Consider the following 19,527-nt stretch of genomic DNA (forward strand, 5'->3'; position numbering starts at 1 on the left):
GAAGGGCAGCGAGCGGGAGGTTTGCAGAGAGCTCCCGAACAGCAAGTGGGGGCTGGAGGAGAGGAGTGGAAGGAAATCCCTGCCTGAAAGCCACAGCCTGTTTCCCCAGGAGCTGAAATGCCTGGAGCACCATCTCCCAGGGGCTCTCCCAGTCCCTGGCCAGCAGCACCTCGGCTGGAGCCTCCACTCCCTGACGAGCCCGTCATCTCCAGAGTCAGCAGAGCTGGAAAACTTGCCTGTTCTTTGCTGAGGACACCACTTCCCTTTCCATGCCAATCCTTCGGCGCCGCTGCCACGCTCCCCCTGAGGGCAGGGCTGGTGGCAGACACCCCCTGTCCTTCCCCCCAGGCTCAGGGATCACCACCCACCCTCAGCACTCTCTGCTGTGAGACACAGCACGCCCCGAGAGCCTGAGCACTGCCTGCAGCCCATAAAGTTGCCAAAATATCAGTAATAAAGTTGCAAAAATATTAATAAAAAAAAGTTCACGCTGAAGCTACCTGAAAACTTTAAAACCCCCGAGCATACACAGGCACATCCTGGCCTGAGTGAATCACTCCTCTGTGTCTCTGTATCTACCTTCTCCTCCTCCTCCCGACCCAGCCTCTCATTTCACAGAAAGAAGGAAACACAAACAAAACCCGAGTTTTCCTCACTGACCTCAGCAGCCAGCTCTTCCCCAGGCTCCGGCTTTCACATGTCCACGGGCAGGAACGACCTCCCCTGGCAGGGCAGCGGCAGCGATGCTCCGGCAGCGCCGGGAGCTCTCCCAGCCCCGCTCCGGGAGCGCGGATTTATGCGGAGCGCGGAGCCATGTGAAGAACGTCGCCAGCTCCAGTGACCCGCTGGGTGCGAGATGAGGCTTAAAGCGACAGCCCCGCTCCTCCCAGAGCCACTCCGGTGCCCTGGCACGGGGAGGGGGGCGGGGTGGGCTCCAGAGAAGGCTCCTTTCTGCCTCACCTCGCTGCCACGATCCTCCTCGTGTTATTAAGATGATGCTCTTAAACACACAGTGGAGCTACGTGAATATTTAGCTTTCCTTCCACCTCCTCACCTCCCACCCGCCACACTCACTTTACCTTAAAAATAGATTGGGATCGATTCTCCTAAACTACATCTGCAAACACACTCGGCTCCACAGGCACAGGCAAATGCTCTGTGCACACACAGACACAATATGATCGCCTGGATTTAAAGCACCAAAATACTGAAGGACCATTTTTAGCTCCTGATAGTCCTCCTGCTCCTCATATTATTAGATGTGTGATTTTTTTTTTTGTCTTATTGCAAGAGCTGGAGCTGCTCAGCCATAAGCACCTCCTGATTTAAATGTACCACCGTTCAACAGAGGGAAATTTCTAATTGCAACAGGGTTTTTTAAACAGGGAAAGATGGAAATGCTACGCAGCAGCCGAAGAGCTGTTCTTACCTCACATTTGTGAAATGGGGATTTCTGGCAGTGAAATAAATGAGGCACTGGGAGGAGAAGCAGCTTTCCAAAGGGGCAAAACGGGGACAGAGCCCGGGTGGCACTCCCAGCTCTCTGTCTACGCTGTCCTCTTACACTTCATTCTCATGTTTCACTGCCAAAGTAGTAGATTTCTGCAGCTTTGGGGAACTGCCCATGCTTTTCCACACCAGTACATTTATTTCCAGGAGTCACACAGTAATTAGAAAGATGGAAACTGTGTGGGACCCAAGATCAGGACTCCTGCAGAAGATGGGTAACAGCCCAGGGGCAGAGCCCACACACACACGAGGTCGGTGCTTGGAACAACAAGAGGAAATGACATTTCCCCTTTGGGTTGAGGATGCAGAAAAGGGGAGTGAGTGAGACATCTGTGATCTGCAGAGACACCCCCTGCACCGTCAGGTCCCAGCTCTGTCCCCTGGGCACACGTGTGCCCTGCCCCAGCCCCTGGCACAGACCATACACACCCTGCCCAAACCCAGGACGTGCACATGCTTCCCTTGTAGCATGAAATTATCACCCTCACTTGGACTGTTTTCAAAGATTTTTTTTTTTCCCTTTAAACAACTCGCCCACTCATCCCTATAAACGCCAGTGCTAAAAGCTGGTTCTGTTGTTAAGATTTCAAATAACTTGGGTTTTATTGTTCCAAACAAAATCAAAATAACTCACCCACGCTCCCTCCTTCCGTAACACAGTAAGTGCTGACCTGTTGGGACCAGGCCCTGCTGCCACACAGGGCTTCAATCCACGCCTGTGGCTCAACAGCAGGTGACAATGTAATTTCTGATCTCCTTTTGGGAGGGAGTGTGTTGTGCCTCGTGGGTGTCTGGCTGAAGTGTTACTGACACCTCTGCTGCTCACAGTGCTGATCCAACTGTCTGCAAGCTCCTGCCACTGCGACTAGATTTGGCCATTCTGTGCAACAACCACATTAATATTGGATTTACCCTTTTTTCCTCAGCTACACAATAACCTGCCCTGGAACCACAGGTCAGCCCAGCCCTCACTGATGAGACCAGTGTGCTCATGGCATCGAAATTACTTCTGGCTTCTCTTTGGGAGGCAATATATGCATTGAAACAGTCTCTCTAGTTAATGTAGTGACTTTTCCACATGGGTTTTGACAGCATTTACCACACCAGGCTGGGTTTCCCTGTCACCATTTAATAGAAACACACCAGGCTGGATTTAGCACCTGAAGGTTGTTTTACTGACTCAGGAGACAAGGTAGAAGCACCACAACTCCAGGTCACTCTCTCCACTCTGTGGAAGAAGATGAGGGACACAGAGGTCAATCTGGCCCAGCAAAAACCTGAAGCATCCCTTAAACACCAAAACTGGGAGTGAACCTGAACTACTTGCTTAAAACAACTCAGGTTATAAGTGCTTGCCAACAAGCAGTACTTTTTTAGAGTGTATCCAATGCTCACCCTCACCCAGGGCTATGGTACCTGGCTGTGCACACCAACACACACCCAAGCAGAAAAACAGTGGTTTAGCTACAAGCACTTCCAGTGATTTACTCTGCAGTTGGAAGGGGATGGAAATAGGACCACGCTCGGCCGTGGAGTCTCAGCTGAGCAGCAGTAATTTGCTAAACCGAAATAACTCCGTTGCTTTAAAGGATGTAACCCATATTCTTGATTAATTAGCACAGAGGCCAAGGTTAATATATGGAGCTCAACTCCCAGTCACCTACTCTATCCACCAGACCAGCACCTCCCCAGTCCCAGCCCCATGGAGCAGCAGGAGGTGATGGGGAGGCAGGTGAGGTCACTGCCAGCAAAGGGCACGTTCCTCTTTGGAGATGGAGATGATCCAACGCTCCAGCAGCAGAGGTGCCCTCCTCCCCCCAGCCACTGCTCTCCCTGCATCTCAAATTGGAAGCTCCTGACAATTTGCTTTGAAAATGCTCTGCAAAAAGGCCTCCTTGTCTCTGGATTGCCAGAATTGTGCTGCTTTCCTGAAGCAGACTTTTATTTAGACACCTACTTGCTCTCAGCGCAGCGATGTTTTAAGAAGGAGCTGAACAGATGCAGCACCTTCACCAGGGGTGGTGGTGATGGTGAAGCTGGTGGTGGATCTGTGCACACCCATCTACATCAGCACCCATAACACATCCAGCCTGCACATAAACACCCCTCGCTGCAGCAAACGCCCAGATCTTAATTATTATTTACTCACACTCGGGTAATGCCTGAAGGCCGCGTTCGAGATCAAGGCTTTGTTGTGCAAGGCACCCCACAGAACATGAAATCCTGGCCTTGCTGGGGCAGGGAGGGTTCCTGGGGCTGGTACCTGTGGGTTTGCCATCGCAGGGATGGTCAGACACAGCCCTGCTCAGAAGAGTTTAAACAGGCAAGACAAAAATCACATGCAAAGGCAGGAGCAGCTTCTCCTATCAGCCAAAAGCATCTGGTACCTGCTGCTGTAAAGGGCAGGATGAAACTACACCCTGTTTGGGGTTTGCTCCACATGACAGTGCCCAGAGAATACTGGGATGTAAATGGCTTTAGATACAGGCAGAAAAGTCCTCCTGGGACTTTCCTGCACATCCCTTGGGAGCTGCACCTCCTGCCCCCAGGCACATTCAGTGCTCCCACCCTCTGCTGGCACTCAGGTCAGGGCTGCACCATTGCAGAAGGTGGTCCCCCCTCCTCAAGCACAATAAGCACTGCAGGGAACTGGAACTCTCCCTGTGGGCACAGGCAGCACAATCCAGGTTGGAAAAGTTGGATCTAGGGGATGGATTGGGGCCCTGCTCTAATTGCACATCTCCCCTGGAAGCTTCCCCAGCAGTCCCTGCACACAGAGCCCTTCCCTGGGCTCAGCTCTGCCAGGGCTGGGGCTGCAAGAACAGGAAAGAGCCAGGGGCTCTGAAAAAACATTATTTGGGCTTTTTCAGATTAATTGGTGTTAATTGCCTTGGGAGGCTTAAAAATAGCACTGCTAATGGGAACTTGGACACAGGCTGAAGGTGAGGTGTGAGCAGAGGCTCGTCATGGCCACATTAACCCTGACACAGGCTGTTCCCTGCCCAGCAGCCACTGCCAAAAACAGGGACACCCCCTGTCCAGCTGGGAATTGTCTGCCTGCACCTCTAACCCTGACAGCCCCTGAGCTGCCTTCACACTCAGACGGGGGCAGAGGGAACCTTCCTGCTGCCACAGCGGGTTTTATCATGAGAGCTCCAAGAAACGGTGTTTGAACCCTCCTTGTTTCAGGCTCCTTTGATTTATGGATTCACATCCTGCTCCTGACTCCTGCAACCATGGAGGACCCTCAGCCAGCTCCCAGGGAGCCTCAGTTTTCTGCTCCTAGTCCAAGTATAGTGACAAGGACAGCCCAGAAAGACCCCAAAATCTCTGTGATCCTAAATCCAGAGGAGAGAATTGGCATTGGATGGGACCACATCCATTCAAAAGCAGGGGGTTAAGGAACAACCCAGCAGGGTGGTCTCTGGGCAGGATGCCCCAGTGGCAGCTCACAGGGGGTGACTTGGCCTCCCCAAAGCTGGGAAATAACAGGCAAACCCCAGGACAAACAGACAAACCCCAAACTTGCCCCAAGGCTGTGCTGTGTTTGTGTCCTCTGGGGGAGCCTCCAGCTCTGCCCCAGCAGCTGGAAACAGCCACTATCCAAGATAAGGCACAGATAAAACTGGTCTGGTCCTACAGCTCCTGCACTGCCACAGGTCTGTCCTTAAAGGAAACCCAAAATACATAATATTAGGGTGCATTTCCTGTTTTTTTAAACATAATTTAGATAAAGAGAAACACAAGTTCTCAGTACAGAAAAGATTCAACACCAAGCAGATCCACCAAGCAATAGCAGAGCACAGCTGAGCAAGCACAGCCAGACCACGATCCCCTCCCAGCACAGAGATCCCTGTGGATCCATCAGGTGCTCCCTTAACACACCAGATCCCACCAGCCACGGCTGGGAGCTCAGGGACAGTCATGGAAGAAAAGCAAACACAACCCCCAGTCACCAGAGGCCTCTGTGTCATCTGGTGTCATCCCAGCTCCAGGGATTTACATCCAAAGAGAACCTGGACTATGATTTTTCTTTAAGCTCTCTTGGCATGTGCAGTTTAATAAATGCCAGAGGCTGGAACTGTGAACACACAAAGTGCCCCAGGTACAGCAGAGACCTGAGAAATGAATGAAACGTTCCAGGTTTTGAGAGAAATCAAACACTTGGAGCTTTATTGCTCTGGGTCTGGCTTCAATTCATCCCTTTTTTTTTTAGTGCTGTTCTCTTTAAAGTGACAGTTTCTAGGAAATGGTGAACGTAACATCTCTTTTACTGTCTCATTCCACTTGATGGCTGACAGTTTGCCGGGAGAAAAGGTTGTGCAAGGAGGAGAGCAGACCTCAATTATGGCTTTAAAGTGCCAATAACTGAAAACTCAGTTTTCAATGAGTCGAGGCAAGAAAAATGGATTTTGGTAGCTTGGTGAGTCACCTCCAGTCCAGATCACTGGACCAGCAAGTGGCAGACATTCAGTCATAACCCCTAAACAAGGTCTGCTGGGGGTCCTTGGACAACCAGCTCAGGTTTTATCTCCTCCCCAGAGCAGATTTGTGTGGTAAGAGGCTCTTTCTTACAGTTTTCTAGCTCTGATCAGTTATGGATGGAATATGTGCTTTCCTACATTCCCCTGATCCTCATCTCGAGGGATCTGAGAAGCAACCAGACCTTGGGGGTCCTTGGTGTAACCTCTGCAGAGCCAAGGGCTTGGCCACCACCCGGCACATGGCACAGCCAGTGTGTTCTTCTCTCTGTGTGTGGTTGATGCACAGGCACAGGCCTGTCTAAATCCTGCCTCCCATCTCCCTTCCACACAGCGTGGCTTTGATTCACAGCCTGACCTCAGTCTGGGAGGAGGGAAAACAAGGGACAGGAGGAGTGGGGAAACACACTCCCGAAGACGGAGATAAGGAATTCATCTTTATCTCTGGGACTTTAAATACCAAAGCAATCTCATCAAGAAGGAAGGATACTCATCCCTGCAGCCCACGCCACGTGCCCTGCCACCATCAGCCCTGTCCCAGGGAGCACATGGAAGTTTCCTGCATCCTAAGGGGTGATAGGGTCGCGTTTCTACTCAGTCTGAGGAGCCTGGCAGGTAATTCTGGCTTTGACTCTAACTGTGCATGTTAGTCTCCCTCCCAAACCACCTCTGCACGAGAAAAAGGGGCCTGAAGAAGGACTATAAAGCCCTAAGCCTCAGGCAGCAGCTGGTGCAGCCCCAGCCCCAGAGCTGCCCTCGGGAAGGGTCGTGCCTGGGCTCAGTCCCCCGGGCAGGACACTCCTGCAGCAGAGCCCAGCTCTGCCCTGCCTCCCTCTCACTCACACAGGCTCATTGGATAATTACAGAGAAAACCAAGGCAAATCCCAATTTTAGTGCCATTATAAAACAGAGAGGGGGAATTCATTACCTGGCAGCTGTTAATATTTAAGGAAGAAACTGATAATTTGCCTCTGAGGCAGCGAATGCAGCAGAGGCAGAAAACGCGGCTGCCTCCCCCCACCTTCTCCGTGCAGTCACTTTGCAGAGGTTTTTTCTGTCCCCACATTTATTTCCCTGCCTCCCATGCCAGCACCAGAGTCCCAGTGAGGAGCAGCACGTCAGGGCTCTGCCCTGCAAAACTCCTGAGAGCTTTGGCTCTGCTGCCTCTCTGGATTCGGGAGGATGTTTTTTACACCTCTGCTGGCTCGGGCAGCATCTGTGCAACCAGCCCACCTGAGTCAGGGCACAGCAGCTAAAGAAAGGCCCTACAGCTTAACAAAGAGGCTCAAAGAAAGGCAGGTCAGACAATTTCAGATGACTCTCCGGAGACAACCAGATCCCTGGCTGCTTCTCCAGACAGCCCAAATCCCTGGAAGAGCCTCCCAGTACCTGTCAGGCTCGAGCTCTCCAGAAGGTTTTCTGGTGCAGCATGCTGCCTCCAGCTAGGAAATAGCACAGCCTCCCTCCTGGGTCTGCATCTGCCTGGAGCACCTTGGAAGGTCCCACAAGCTGAACAGGAAGATAAATCACTCCAAGAACAAGCCGCGGCTCAGTGTTTACCTGCTCACTTCCAACAGGACTGACACCACCACAGCAGCCTCCAGGTGTCATAGGAACAGGCTTAAATTTAGCAGCAGCTGCCTTCCCTCTCTCCCTGGCTCTGCTTTCTCCCTTCCTCTCCACTCCCCTTGCTCTGGGAGCACGTTTACACCAGAAAGTCTGACCAACACTAATGGCATAATTATACCCCTGCAGTTAAACAAACATCAAGGCTGTGGGACAAAGGAGGGTGTGCTTTGCACTGCCCTCAAGTTGAGGGAGTTCACACATCAGTGAGATGAAGCAGCGACCAACCTGATGTTAAAAGAGAGGGAAGAGGCACAAACACCACAGAGCAGCAAAGGCTGCCTGGTGCAAACCCCACATCCCAGCTCCTGAGGGACTTGAGGAAGCAACAGTTTAACCTTCTCTCAAACAAGACAACCAGAGAAATGACGCTCTGGGGCCAGAAGCCCCCCAAGGCTGATGTATCCTTCCATCCCAGCATCCATCCAGCCCATTCCACAGTGCCCAGGGGAGTCACGGGGGATGGATGGGGACACCTGAGCACTGCCTGGACAACACATGGTTCAGCAGGGACAGGCAGGACCTCCCTGCCACAGCCCCTGAGCCCAGCACTGAACCCTCACACCTGCAGGCCAGGCAGAGGGTCAACCACGAGCATCCTGAAAACCAACAATCCCCCAGTAAATCACGAGACAGAAAACCATCAAGAGAGCTCTGGCAACCTGCCTTTGGGGCGGGGAGGTATGATCTACAAAACTTTCCCTTCTTTTATGGTTGCTTCCCACTGTAATCATAAAAAAGGCCTTATAAAAACATTAGTCCTAGGGAATGTCTGACGATGCAGCTTCAAAATTGTTCAGTGTCTAAATACATCAGCAATCCATCTCTGCAAGTCGTCACTGCAATCAAACACAGCTCCTCTTTCTCTTAACTATAAACGGTCTCTGCTGAGGACAGGGTGGGGGACAGGTTTGGAGAGTTCCCTCGAGCTGGTGCACTCCCTGGGAAGGGGAGAGTCCAGAGGAACTGGACCATTTCTAGAGCACAGATCCCCAAGGAGGGGAGAGGAGTGGGTTTGATCCTCACCTCTCCCCATGGTTTTTGCTCCAGCTGTTGGACCTTGACCCATTAAAGTGCAGCTCTGGCACTTTCTTCTGTGGATCCTCTCCTTCTTCCATAGCAGCTGCTCCCTCAGAGAGGAGGGTGAGGGACACAATCTCTGATATTTTTGAAGTGTTAGAAAAATCCCATCCTTCTAGTAACCTCCTAGTTACCTTCTAGTAACCCCCTAAAACACATCTCTTACCAAGTCAATCCCAAGCAGGAGCATTATGACCTTCTCCACAGTGGAGCAGGGGGGTTAAATTCATGAGCAAGCCTTTGATGTCTGCAAGCTTCATGTTGTACAAAACCTCTGCTTTGATGTTCATTTTAAAAGAGGAAACTCAGAAGGTGTGCACTGCACGAGTCCCAGGGAGGGATTCAGAGGGACTTGGATCTGTCTGTCCACAACTGCAGGCACAGGGACCGAGCTCTAAGGCAGCTCCTTCTGCTCAGGGCTCTGCTGCAACAGAGCAAAAATGTGACCAAACATGTCTCACCCTCACCAGCTTCTCCCAGACCAAACCCACCTTTGTGGAGAACCAGGTACTCACAGCCCTGAGTGTTCCCGTGGGAGCTCCACACCTGACCTCAAAGGTGGACAGGGCCCTGCCCGTGCCCGTCCCCAGACCCAGGCAGTGCTGGTCCTTCCCAGTGGGGAAATCCCCCCACTTCATGGGGCCATGGGAAGGGTAGGGAAGCCCCTCTCTGCCCCACCAGCCACAGGACCCTCCTGTGTGAGCACCAGCAGCACCAGCACAGCAGTGGCAGAAGGTCTGGGGCACAGGGAGGGACCTGCCACGCTCTCCTACCTTATGCAGCACCTGGGCCATGGCTTCTCCTATCCATCCCAGCATCCCCACAGCTTTGCCAGCAGGCTGAGCCCCTCTCTCAGGGCCCGACAGAGCTGCCAGGAGGGACAGGCTCCTCTCCATCCCCCGGCTCACTTCGCCTCCCTGCACTTTTCCCTGCCTGCCCTCCCCTGTCCCGCCCCCTCCCACGGGGAGTTTCCCAGCAGCTCAGTAATTAGCAGCATCATCACCAATGCTAATAACAACCACCACAGCTCCTGCCATCCAAAGCTCAAACAACTTGGCAGCCACCATCACGCCCCTGTAGCCTCCCCGGGGCTGGCAGGGAGGCAGCACACGGAGCTGTTACCCCAGCACACCGAGGGGGAAGGGGGAGGGAAACACGAGGCAGCCCACGGGTGGCAAATCCAGGAGCTCTGACTCAGGCACTGCTCTCCCAGGAACTCCCCATCCCAGCACAAGCCCCTTGGGAAGGAGGTCAGTGGCTGTGCTGACAGCAGGACTCATCCAGAGATTGCATCACTCCACCTGGGAGTCCTGGGATGAGGTTTTTTCCCTGGGAATTCCTGCACACAGCCTGGGTTCCCCTCTGCAGATGGACCGTGGGAGAGCAGCACAGAGGACCACATGTGCAGCCCAAGCTGGTGGGACAGCAGGGATTGTGGCACCCCACAAAAGCACCTTAGATCAACCATCAGAGCTCACCTCGAATTAAGGACTCGCTGTTTACTGATGGATTAATGAGAATTTTTGCTCTGAGCATTCACAAAATGAGGAATCGGGGGGGGGGGGATTCTTGTCTGAACTCCCTGACCTGGAAAAGCTTCTCTCCCATTTGGGAGGGGTCTGCTATGTTCGATTTATTAAAAGTTCCCATGGATGGGAACAGCAGCTTTTCAAAAAACCCACCCAGAACCAGCACCCCTGACAGAGGGGACAACAGCAGGACACAAGGCAATGGGTTGCTTTGCTTTTGGCAAGATAACACTGACTTTAAACATGACAGAGCCAGGCTGGGAGCACCCCACACAACCAAATTCCCCTGCAGTGACCCCGCTGTGTCCCCCAGAAGGTCCCACAGAGACGCCCTGTCACGGCCACTCACCAAACCCCACGGGCACTGCCAAGAGGTCACCAGTGGCTGGCAAGGTCCCACAGGGCCACTTTTAGACACAGCCTAAGGATCCACATCCACACTCCTAAGGAAAGCTTTTTCCTGGCTCTTGATGGAGCGTGGCTTTTGTTTGGTCTCTGGCCGAGTGTCTGAGTTAAAAATACAAGGCTATTTCTGGCAGAAGTGGGGGTTTTTTTCTGCCTTTGTATTGCCTTGTGTGCCCCCATGCTGCTGTCTCCTTTCTGGCTCAGATGAGCTTTGTTTTCCTTCTCAATGATCATGTTTGCACCGGTGAGCAGTAGGAAATGCTTTTCCCATCAGACCATTTCCACGAGCACTGTTGGGAATGAAGAATGAGCTCACGGAAGTCTAAAAAAAAAACCCCAGTTAGTGTGAAAAGATCCTGTCTCCAGTGGTCATAAAACTGAAAATCAGGAATGTCTGTGGTAAAAAGGGATGTGTACACACAGCCATGCACACAGGTAGAGCAGGATATGTTCTCCCCACGATCCACAGACCAGGAACAAAGGACTCAGAGCTAAAAACACTTCCAAGCATCCCCACTCCACAGCCAGGCTTCATCCCAAGCTCTGCAGCTCAGACCCAGCAGGAAAATATTTAATTTCACTTTTCTTAAATGCCAAGAAAAAAATAGGCCTATCTTTTCTGGCTTGGATTTATTCCATCTGGAATCACTGCATAATCAGGGCTGTGATAGTGTGTTACAGACTCAGTATAAAGCAAAAGCCTAAATACTTCCAAGCACCATGAGATCATTGATCTTCCCTGTTACTCTTCGTATCTCCTGGCAACAAGCTGAGGACTTGGGGCTCCTCACTTGAGATCACAGAGTTCAGATATCTCCAAGCCCCCTCCCACGACCCAGAAGCATGCCATGGTTGTGGGTGTGATCCCTGTCTCCAGGACCCAGCACAAAACCAACACAGCTGCAGGAAACCTCCCCGGTATTTGTGTTTGTTCTGTGTCACAACAAACATCAACACAATCGGAAGGTAACAGCCCACAAACAGCTCAGTTGTCAGGCTGAAGACATCAAAAAGGCACCTGGAAAGCTCTTCAGGGCATGGATCCCCATCATCATCTGGGGAGACAAGCACAGATTGAATCAGAGCTCCCCAACAAGTCACTGACCCCAGACACTGGGGCAGCTCCTGCCCCTGAGGAAATGTGCTCCTCCTCCACTGCTTCCAAAGAGAAGCTCCTGGACAATGATTTCTATCATCTCTGCCTAATGACTGATCAGTTCTAACAGACCACTCTGCACATTGACCACCGGTGTGAGCAGGAGATGAGGGGAAACAACACCTACGGTCCCACATTTGGCAACAGCAACCAGCACTTTTGGCTGCTCATCAAAGACCTGAGAAAGGCTCTGAATCTTGAAGGCAACAAGCCCACTCCTCATGAGCCCCAGGACGCTGATAAATCAAGTTCAACAAAGCAAGGGATCCAAACTGCTGTGTTTTCCTGGAATTTGAGGCATCACATCCCTGACAGCCCCAGGAAAGCTCAGGTCCAAACTCTTGTCCCTCAAGAGGAGGTTCCAAACATCACAACTAAACACCAGTCTCTCATAAACCAGCTTGGGATGGAGGTTGGTGCCACTGCTCTGTTAAATGGTCAGTAATTCTGAGGCTCAAAAGAGGCAAAATGATTTGCCCAAGTTTCCCAAATTGCCAACAGCAGAGCTACACACGGGCTCTGTTTTCCAGCCAAAAGGCCACCCCTGCACCATGTTAGAGGTGAAGAACATTCTCTCTAAGAAACTCCCAAATCAGCACTAAAATAAAAAATGTATAAAAATCATCTTCCTACCGACTGTGACACCTGGACTCGGACTTCCCCAGCATCCAAGGGTGATGCACTTGGCCCCTGGCACTTCCTCTCCGAACTGGATTGGTGTTCCCGGTATTTCCTCGTCCTCGCAGGTAGCGACAGGAACTCTTTTCCCGAGATCTTCAGGTCTCCCACATGGTGGCTGTCCCCATTCTGGTCCTTGGGAAAGCAAGAAACAGCCATTGCACCACTTGTCTGTCTCAGGTTTACAGGGAGATCTGCTGGCACGTATCCACGGAACAGGAGACACGGGAGCACGAAGTGACTGTGGAGTTTGGAGGGTGGGAGTGCCACTCACCACCTGCAGGGCTCAACCAGGACACTTGGTCTGTCCCTGCAGTGGGTGATTTTAATGAGTGGAGAGGAAGCATCACTCAAACAACACACAGGAGTCAACTCCTCCACACAGGGAGAGGCAGCATCCTCTTAAAACCCCCAGGTATGCAGGTAGGAGCAGGGCTGGTTTATTTATGGGCACAGGGAATGATGGATGACAGGTGCAGAAACACAAGAGTGACTCCTGCCAACTGCACTCCTAAAAACCTCCTTTAAACAGAGTGGCAAGCTCATCCTGCCCAGGATACCAACCTCTTGGCACAAGTCCCTCCACTGGCTGTATTTCCACTCGTTCCCAGTGCCCAGCCCTGCAGCAGCCTAGGCTGTGCCATGGATAACCCGACCAGGCCCCAGGGAAGGATGCTCCACAGCATCTTCCACCTCTAGGATTTGGCTCCCAGCACAGACAGAGCATTGCCTGCCTCAGAGTCTCCCACTGTCTACAGCAAGAAGGAAACCACTGGATAAGGGCCCTAAAAGGCAGATGAACATGGATGGTTGGAGTCCCATCCAGCTCTTTGCCAACCCTCACACCACCAGAAGGATGAGGGGACAGCAGGGTAATGTAAGTACAGCACAAGGGCCACGAGCAGTCTCACTCCTGCCCTCTCTGCTCCCTTAAATGCTTGTGCTCAGTGCTCCCACAGACATAAATACAGGATTATCACCCCCAGGTAACGTGTGGGGAAATGGAGGTGGCAGAGACTGCAAACAGGAATGGTGAGAACAAGTAAGGAGAGATTCATTTCCCTGGATGCTATTAATGGGACCAGTGCAGCCAGGCCGGTGTCCACAGCTTGAAGAGCAGCCACAAGAATATATTTCAGAACTAGAAACTGCCTTACAATGCTTTAGTTGGAGCCCTCAGACTGCTCGGTGCATGACAGCCAGAAGAGATGACTCAATTATGGCACGTAAGCACCTTCAGGGTGAAACCCAGCAGGTGATAAAGAGATTTTAGTCTGGTACAGAGAGGAATAAACAAGAACCAAAGGCTGGGAGCTACTAAAGCCAGAGAAGCTCAAACCAAGGAAAAGGGCACAGGATGGAAAAACCAGGATGAGCAGGAAGGAGGATTCCTGCAATCTGCTGGGGCCCTCAGAACCAACGTGGGTATTCCCTGGCAGGCACACACTGCCCTGACACATGACTCTGTGCAGGGGCACTGGACAGGAGCTCCTGACCTGCTGACTTTGAAGGCTGCCTCTGGCAGAGCTGGTGAGCAGAAGGTGAGACAATACTGAGGGGATGCTGCAGAGATCACAGTTCACTGGTTTGCACCTTACAGTCTTATCACTCCCACCACAGCGAGCTCAAAGCAAACAAGCCTCTCCCACGGCTGTAATCCCCTTTCCTCATGAGCACAGCAGCAGAGAGGAAGGGGAACTGCATCCAAAACACTGTCTCGAGTAGAGGTGAACTCACACACACCCCACAGGACCACTGCAGGGGGAACAGGAGTACTCACACCTGACTCCACAGCTCCTGCTTACTCCAACCTCCCCATGAAACCCCTGAAATCCATGACCCTGCCTGAGCTATTGAATGAGGTTCAGCTTTCACAGCAAAGAGCAGGAAACCAACAGCATTAACAGCATCAGCAGCAAGTCACACACCAGCAAAGCCCCCCAGGCAGCCCTCTGGGCTGTGCTGCTCCGATGAGGACACAAGATCCAATGTCCCCTGACATCGGACATCGCTGTCCCTGCCATCGACACCCCAGGGATGGAGTCACACTGGTGAGAGCAGGGGCCAAAATGGCCAAGGGGCAGCTGAGAGAATTGATAAAAACACATCAGGGCACATGGAATTTATTTCCCAAAGACAGTCAATTCAGGGAGGAGCTTTTGTCTGGCGTTCCCAGCGCTTACGGGGATGTTCAGGCTCCCAAATGGTTTCTCAAGCCTGAGGTTGTTTCCCATTGACCATTTACACCCACCTGCAGTTTGGATGAGCTTTTCCTCTCTGTGACAGTTCTGTAAAGGGGAAATTCTCTCTGGGATGCTCAGGAGAGCTGTGCCTGGAAAGCACTGGATGAATGTAAATTATTTGTGCCAAAGACATTCCAAAAAGGCAGAGCGTGGCTGCCTGCCTGGCCACCTCCTCTGGGAACAGGCATGACTGAGCCCCACAGCAGCACCAGTGCCTGCTGCTGGGCACACAGAGCATCCTCAGCAGGATTTTCTGAGAGACTTAAATGCTCCCTGTAGCTGGAAAGGCTCAGTGCCTCCCAGCTGGCTGCAGAAACAGCTCTTGCCCTGGGGACACGGAGAAAACGCTGATCTGCTGAGATCTGACATTGCCAGCAGCGAAGTGGAGCAGAGGCAACCCTTGGAGCCCCTGGAACAGAACCCTCCTGCAACGCTCCAGCTCCTGTATCTGCCCTCTCTGTCACTCCACTGGGGTGACAAGGCACCAGGATCTGCCACCAGCCCCCGCAGGGGCTAAACCGCTCACGATGATCCTTCCAATAAAGGGCTGCTTTTTCAAAAAAGCACAGAAGTGGCTTTTCAGCTTTGAGTGTTAAGTGCCTTTTTAGTTAGACCAGCTGTTCCTCTCCTCCAAGCTCTCTAGAAACCCTCTTTGGTTAATCCCATTGACTCCAGTGATATCTGCTAATTGCATATTTCCCTGCAAATGAAGCCAGTCAACAAACCAGTTGGAATCTGTGTACAGATTCCTACTGACACTTAATCTTTGAGGCCAGACATCTTTGCTTACCTTTTCAGAAGGGAACTTGAGGAGGTCTAAGCTGTCCATGCTGTTCCTTTGGAGTCTCTTTGGCCTGGCTCCTGCAAAACAATGCACTCTCACATCAGGGGGGTGTCACTCACCCACGGCACCAACGTCACACAGAGAAAACTCAAACCACGGCAGATCCTCTGCTCTGGTTCACTGCAAAGCCAAAGGGATGAGATGTTGCAGCTGTGCTGGCCTTGAGATTCAAATGGGGGTGTTTTCTTCATTGTTTTGGGTCTTTTTTCAAAGCACTATCCCAGCACAGTCAGCACAAGCTGTGTGAGGCCTTCACCACTGAACCAGCACCCAGATCACACCATGACCCTGATCTCAAATGGGGTCTCTGGAATTCAGGAGTTACAAACCCTGCTCTAAACCACAAAAGTCATGGGACTGGCATTGAGAAAAAACATAACAAAAACAAAGTTTAATAATACATCTGCGGATTTGCTGCTTTATCTTCATGTTTTTAACTCAAAGAATGTTTCTGGGACTCAACTTTGAGCTTTTCTCTACAGACACAACGGCTGGAAAATTAAGTAAAGGAGCAAATATTTTCTAACTATTATAGGCCCAACCTTAAGGGGAGCGAAACCTTGCCTTGAACCTGATAGAGAAATCAAAATTTTGCAGCATTCATATTTATTTGAGATTTCATGAAATTCATTTTAACATACTATTCCAACAACAACAGAGTGGGTGAAACACAGTTCAGCTCTGACTCCTGATTTCGATCTCTTTGCCTCCACAGATTCTCTCCAACCTGCTTCCAGCTGCCCTTTCCTTACAAAATGGCCCTGGGATGCCTCCACCACACCTGGGAAAGCTCCTGCCTTTCCACTCTCCTGCTCCCCTTCCCTGATCTTTCCCGAAGGCTCAGTTTAGCTGATTCCCACGTGACATCCCACACCAGCAACACCAGTGCAGGGCAGAAGCCAAAGCTCTCTGTTCAAGGTCCCATGACAACTTCCAGGCTTCAGGGGAAATCCTGGGGGAGGGGAAACCACAGAGCTTTGTGTGGTTCCTGCAACAGCAAACTCACCAAACCCGACCATTCCCCAGCTTCCCACCACCACCACCAGCACCACTGTCTGTCAGAGCAGCCCCCACAGACCCTGTCTGAGCCCAGGGTGCCATGGAGCTGCTCCATGGACAGACTTAACAGAGAAGAGGCACAAAATTCATAAATCAAGACTGACTGTGAGCAGAATGTGGGGATTAAATGACAAAAGCCCCCAGGTAGCAGAGATTCCTGCAGGAACACACATCCAGCTCAGCCAGGGCTCCAGATGCCACCACAGCTGTATCTAAACTGCACCAACTCCAAGGACACCACTGCTTTTGAAAGTTCATGAGCTTCATGAGATATGAAACAAGCTCAGACCAGCTGGGACTTCACCAGGGGTCGTGCAGACACATCACAGCTTGGCTATAAGTGACCTGAAGTTAATGTCTCTGCCCCTCACCACCCTGAAGTGATTTCTTCTTGCAGCCATAAAGACTCAAAATCAGCAAAATATTTCCGTGTGTTTCTGCCTCTCTGCTCCAAAAAGCACATCAGCACCAGCTTCTTTCTGAGGTGACTCATTGCCAGGCTTTGAGTTCAGAGGGACTGACATCAGGGCTGGCGAGGAGGTGCAGAACAGATATTGATGTGAATACACAGGAGAGCGCAGAACACACGGAATGATGAGCAGTGTCATTTCTATCAAACTTTACCCTCCTCCCCAATCCAAAGCCAGTTGCTCAACTGGCAGCAGCTCAGAACATTTAGGTTGGAAAAACCCTCTAAGATCAAGTTCAACCTGTGCCTGATGCCCACCTTGTCCCCCAGCCCAGAGCACTGAGTGCCACGTCCAGTCATTCCTTGGACACCTCCAGAGATGGGGACTCCACCACCTGCCTGGGCAGCCCCTTCCAATGCCTGAGCACCCTTTCCATGAAGAAAGCTCCCTGTGAGGCAGCAGGGCAGCTGCCAAAGGGGTGAAGGGCTTCTGGCTGCTGCCACGTTGATCAGGCAGGAGCTCAGTGAGGGGAAAGGCAGAGGTGGGTTGTTCCCAGTGGCTCCCACTTACACACCACGACATTCTGGACACTGCTGTTGCTGCTCACGGCTCTCAGAACAACCCACTGCCCCACCTGTGGAGCAGCAAGGTGGGTCTGGAATGAAAGTCACCCCCAAACACCTGATCAGAGGCACGTTTGGGTCTCAGAGCGATGCCCAGGAGGCCAGACCAGCCCCCCGGGAGCAAACGTGCGTCACAGCTTTTAACAGCCACTTCCAGGAAAGCAAGAAAGCAGCAAAGTGTGTCCCATTAGATAAACACACATCATTTCCAGCCCTCTAAAGAGTCATTAATTACACACCTCCGTCCTCAGGTGCTTTTGTGCCTTTCCAACAGCTCTGAACCGCTGGCCAGCAGCCATTAATCTCCGAGCTGAGGAAACCTGCCCTCCCCGTTGTTAATTTAATAAAGAGTCAGCTGAGACTCCCCCAGCAGAACAACCTGTCTTTTTCACTTGTTTGGATGCTGGTGTCTCTCTTCTACCCTGTGGGGTTTACACACAGTCAAGCCAAGAGAAGAAGAAGTCTGGAGTCACAAACAACTCCAGAGCCACCCAACTTGGCTGTTCCTTCCAGGAGAAAACCCAACCAGTGCTGGGGCTGAATGTCATCCCCCCTCACTGTGAGCTGAGGAGCAGCATTAAAACAAGCAGCAGGAGGGAAGAAGAGGGTACCTGTCCCTCAGGGCCACTAGAAATTGGATCAACACAGGCAGTTTCTCCCCTTTACTCCACACAGGAGAGCAGAGAGGTTTCCATACTCACAAGCGCCCCGTGACAGGAGTCCCGTTAACTTTCTGTCTCCAACCAGGACATTCCCTCAGATGGCTCCAGGAGTAACTTTCAGCCTCCTCCCAGCTGTTTTTCCCAGCAATACCTGCTGCACCACTCAATATTCAGCAGAAGCTGAACTCTGCCTCTTTCTCCCCAGTGCCGACCACCAGCAGCCGTGGATGTGAAGGACTGAGCAGCTGAAAACTCGGGTCTGTTCCTCTGGAAGGTTTTTTCCTGTCTCTCCAGCATTTATTGGCATGTTTACCAAGGCTGCTGCAGAGTAACGGAAAACCTCAGGGGCATTTCTAAATGCTCTCTCTGTCTCGAAGGTTTGCTGAGGTCTCTAACAGAGCAAGCTGAAACCTTCTTGTGAACATCAGCTGAGCAACACTCCTGACTGGCTGCATTCATGCCCTGTTTTCCTGCAGCTCCTTGGATGTTGTTCCTTTCACCGCTCAGGGGTGTTGTTTCTTTTTTAAATATTTTTTTTCAAAATCTCTTCCTCCCCCACCCATGATCTCAGCATCACCAGGAACCAAGGGGATTTTTTTTTTAACTTTCTGCTTTTGCAATTTGGTTCCTGAGGTGAGTTTAACGGTTTTCACGTTCCTGTATTTGAAAAACTGATGAAGGAGCCGCCTCCCTCCTTGGAAGGGAGCAACAGACTCCAGGGAGGGGGAAGTTCACTGCAACAGAGCAGAGGGTGATGCTCGTGTGTTTGCCTGCGTGCAGGAGACATCCTGGCTTCCCTCACATCCTCCCATCTCACAAATGCTATGTGTTCTCCTATCTTTGGGACACTAACCCAACATATCCAGGCCAGATACCCACCCAGATCCATCTTTCTTCCCCACCTGCAGAGATGGGGATGGCCTCTCTGCACATCCTTGTGCTACCTGTGATGAGCTGGATACAGGAACCTCTACCTGCAGTCAGGAGTTTGGGACTGAATCCTCCCTGATCTCCCTGGGCTTCCTAAGCTCCTCAGTGTAGAGCTACATGGACCCTGTATTCCTGATGGAGAGGCTAAACCAGAACACTGCCATGGTGACACAGCAGGCACAGCACCTTCCTCCCATTTTTCTCCTATCCTTGGAATCTGCCACCAGCTCCACACTGTCTGGGAGGGCAGGATCACTATGGTCTCCAGAAGGAAGAGCTCTATTCCTGTACC

General features: G+C 51.7%; 1 protein-coding gene across 5 annotated transcripts in view; it reads right to left on the bottom strand.

Annotated features, from left to right (window-relative positions):
• Positions 1–19,527, bottom strand: part of GPSM1 (G protein signaling modulator 1) — a 110,116-nt gene that overhangs the window by 9,355 nt on the left and 81,234 nt on the right. For 4 of the 5 annotated variants that reach the window (XM_027687392.1, XM_027687391.1, XM_027687390.1 and 1 more), the window contains 2 exons: positions 15,498–15,568; positions 12,420–12,599 (listed from right to left, as the gene is read on the bottom strand). In XM_027687392.1, the coding sequence (XP_027543193.1) occupies positions 12,420–12,599; positions 15,498–15,568 (251 nt within the window). Of the gene's footprint in view, positions 1–660; positions 1,001–12,419; positions 12,600–15,497; positions 15,569–19,527 lie in introns of those variants that run through there. The other variant, XM_027687394.1, reaches the window with a different exon arrangement.

This window comes from Neopelma chrysocephalum, unplaced genomic scaffold, assembly GCF_003984885.1.
Source record: "Neopelma chrysocephalum unplaced genomic scaffold, ASM398488v2 Primary Assembly neopelma1_74, whole genome shotgun sequence".
NCBI lineage: Eukaryota > Metazoa > Chordata > Aves > Passeriformes > Pipridae > Neopelma > Neopelma chrysocephalum.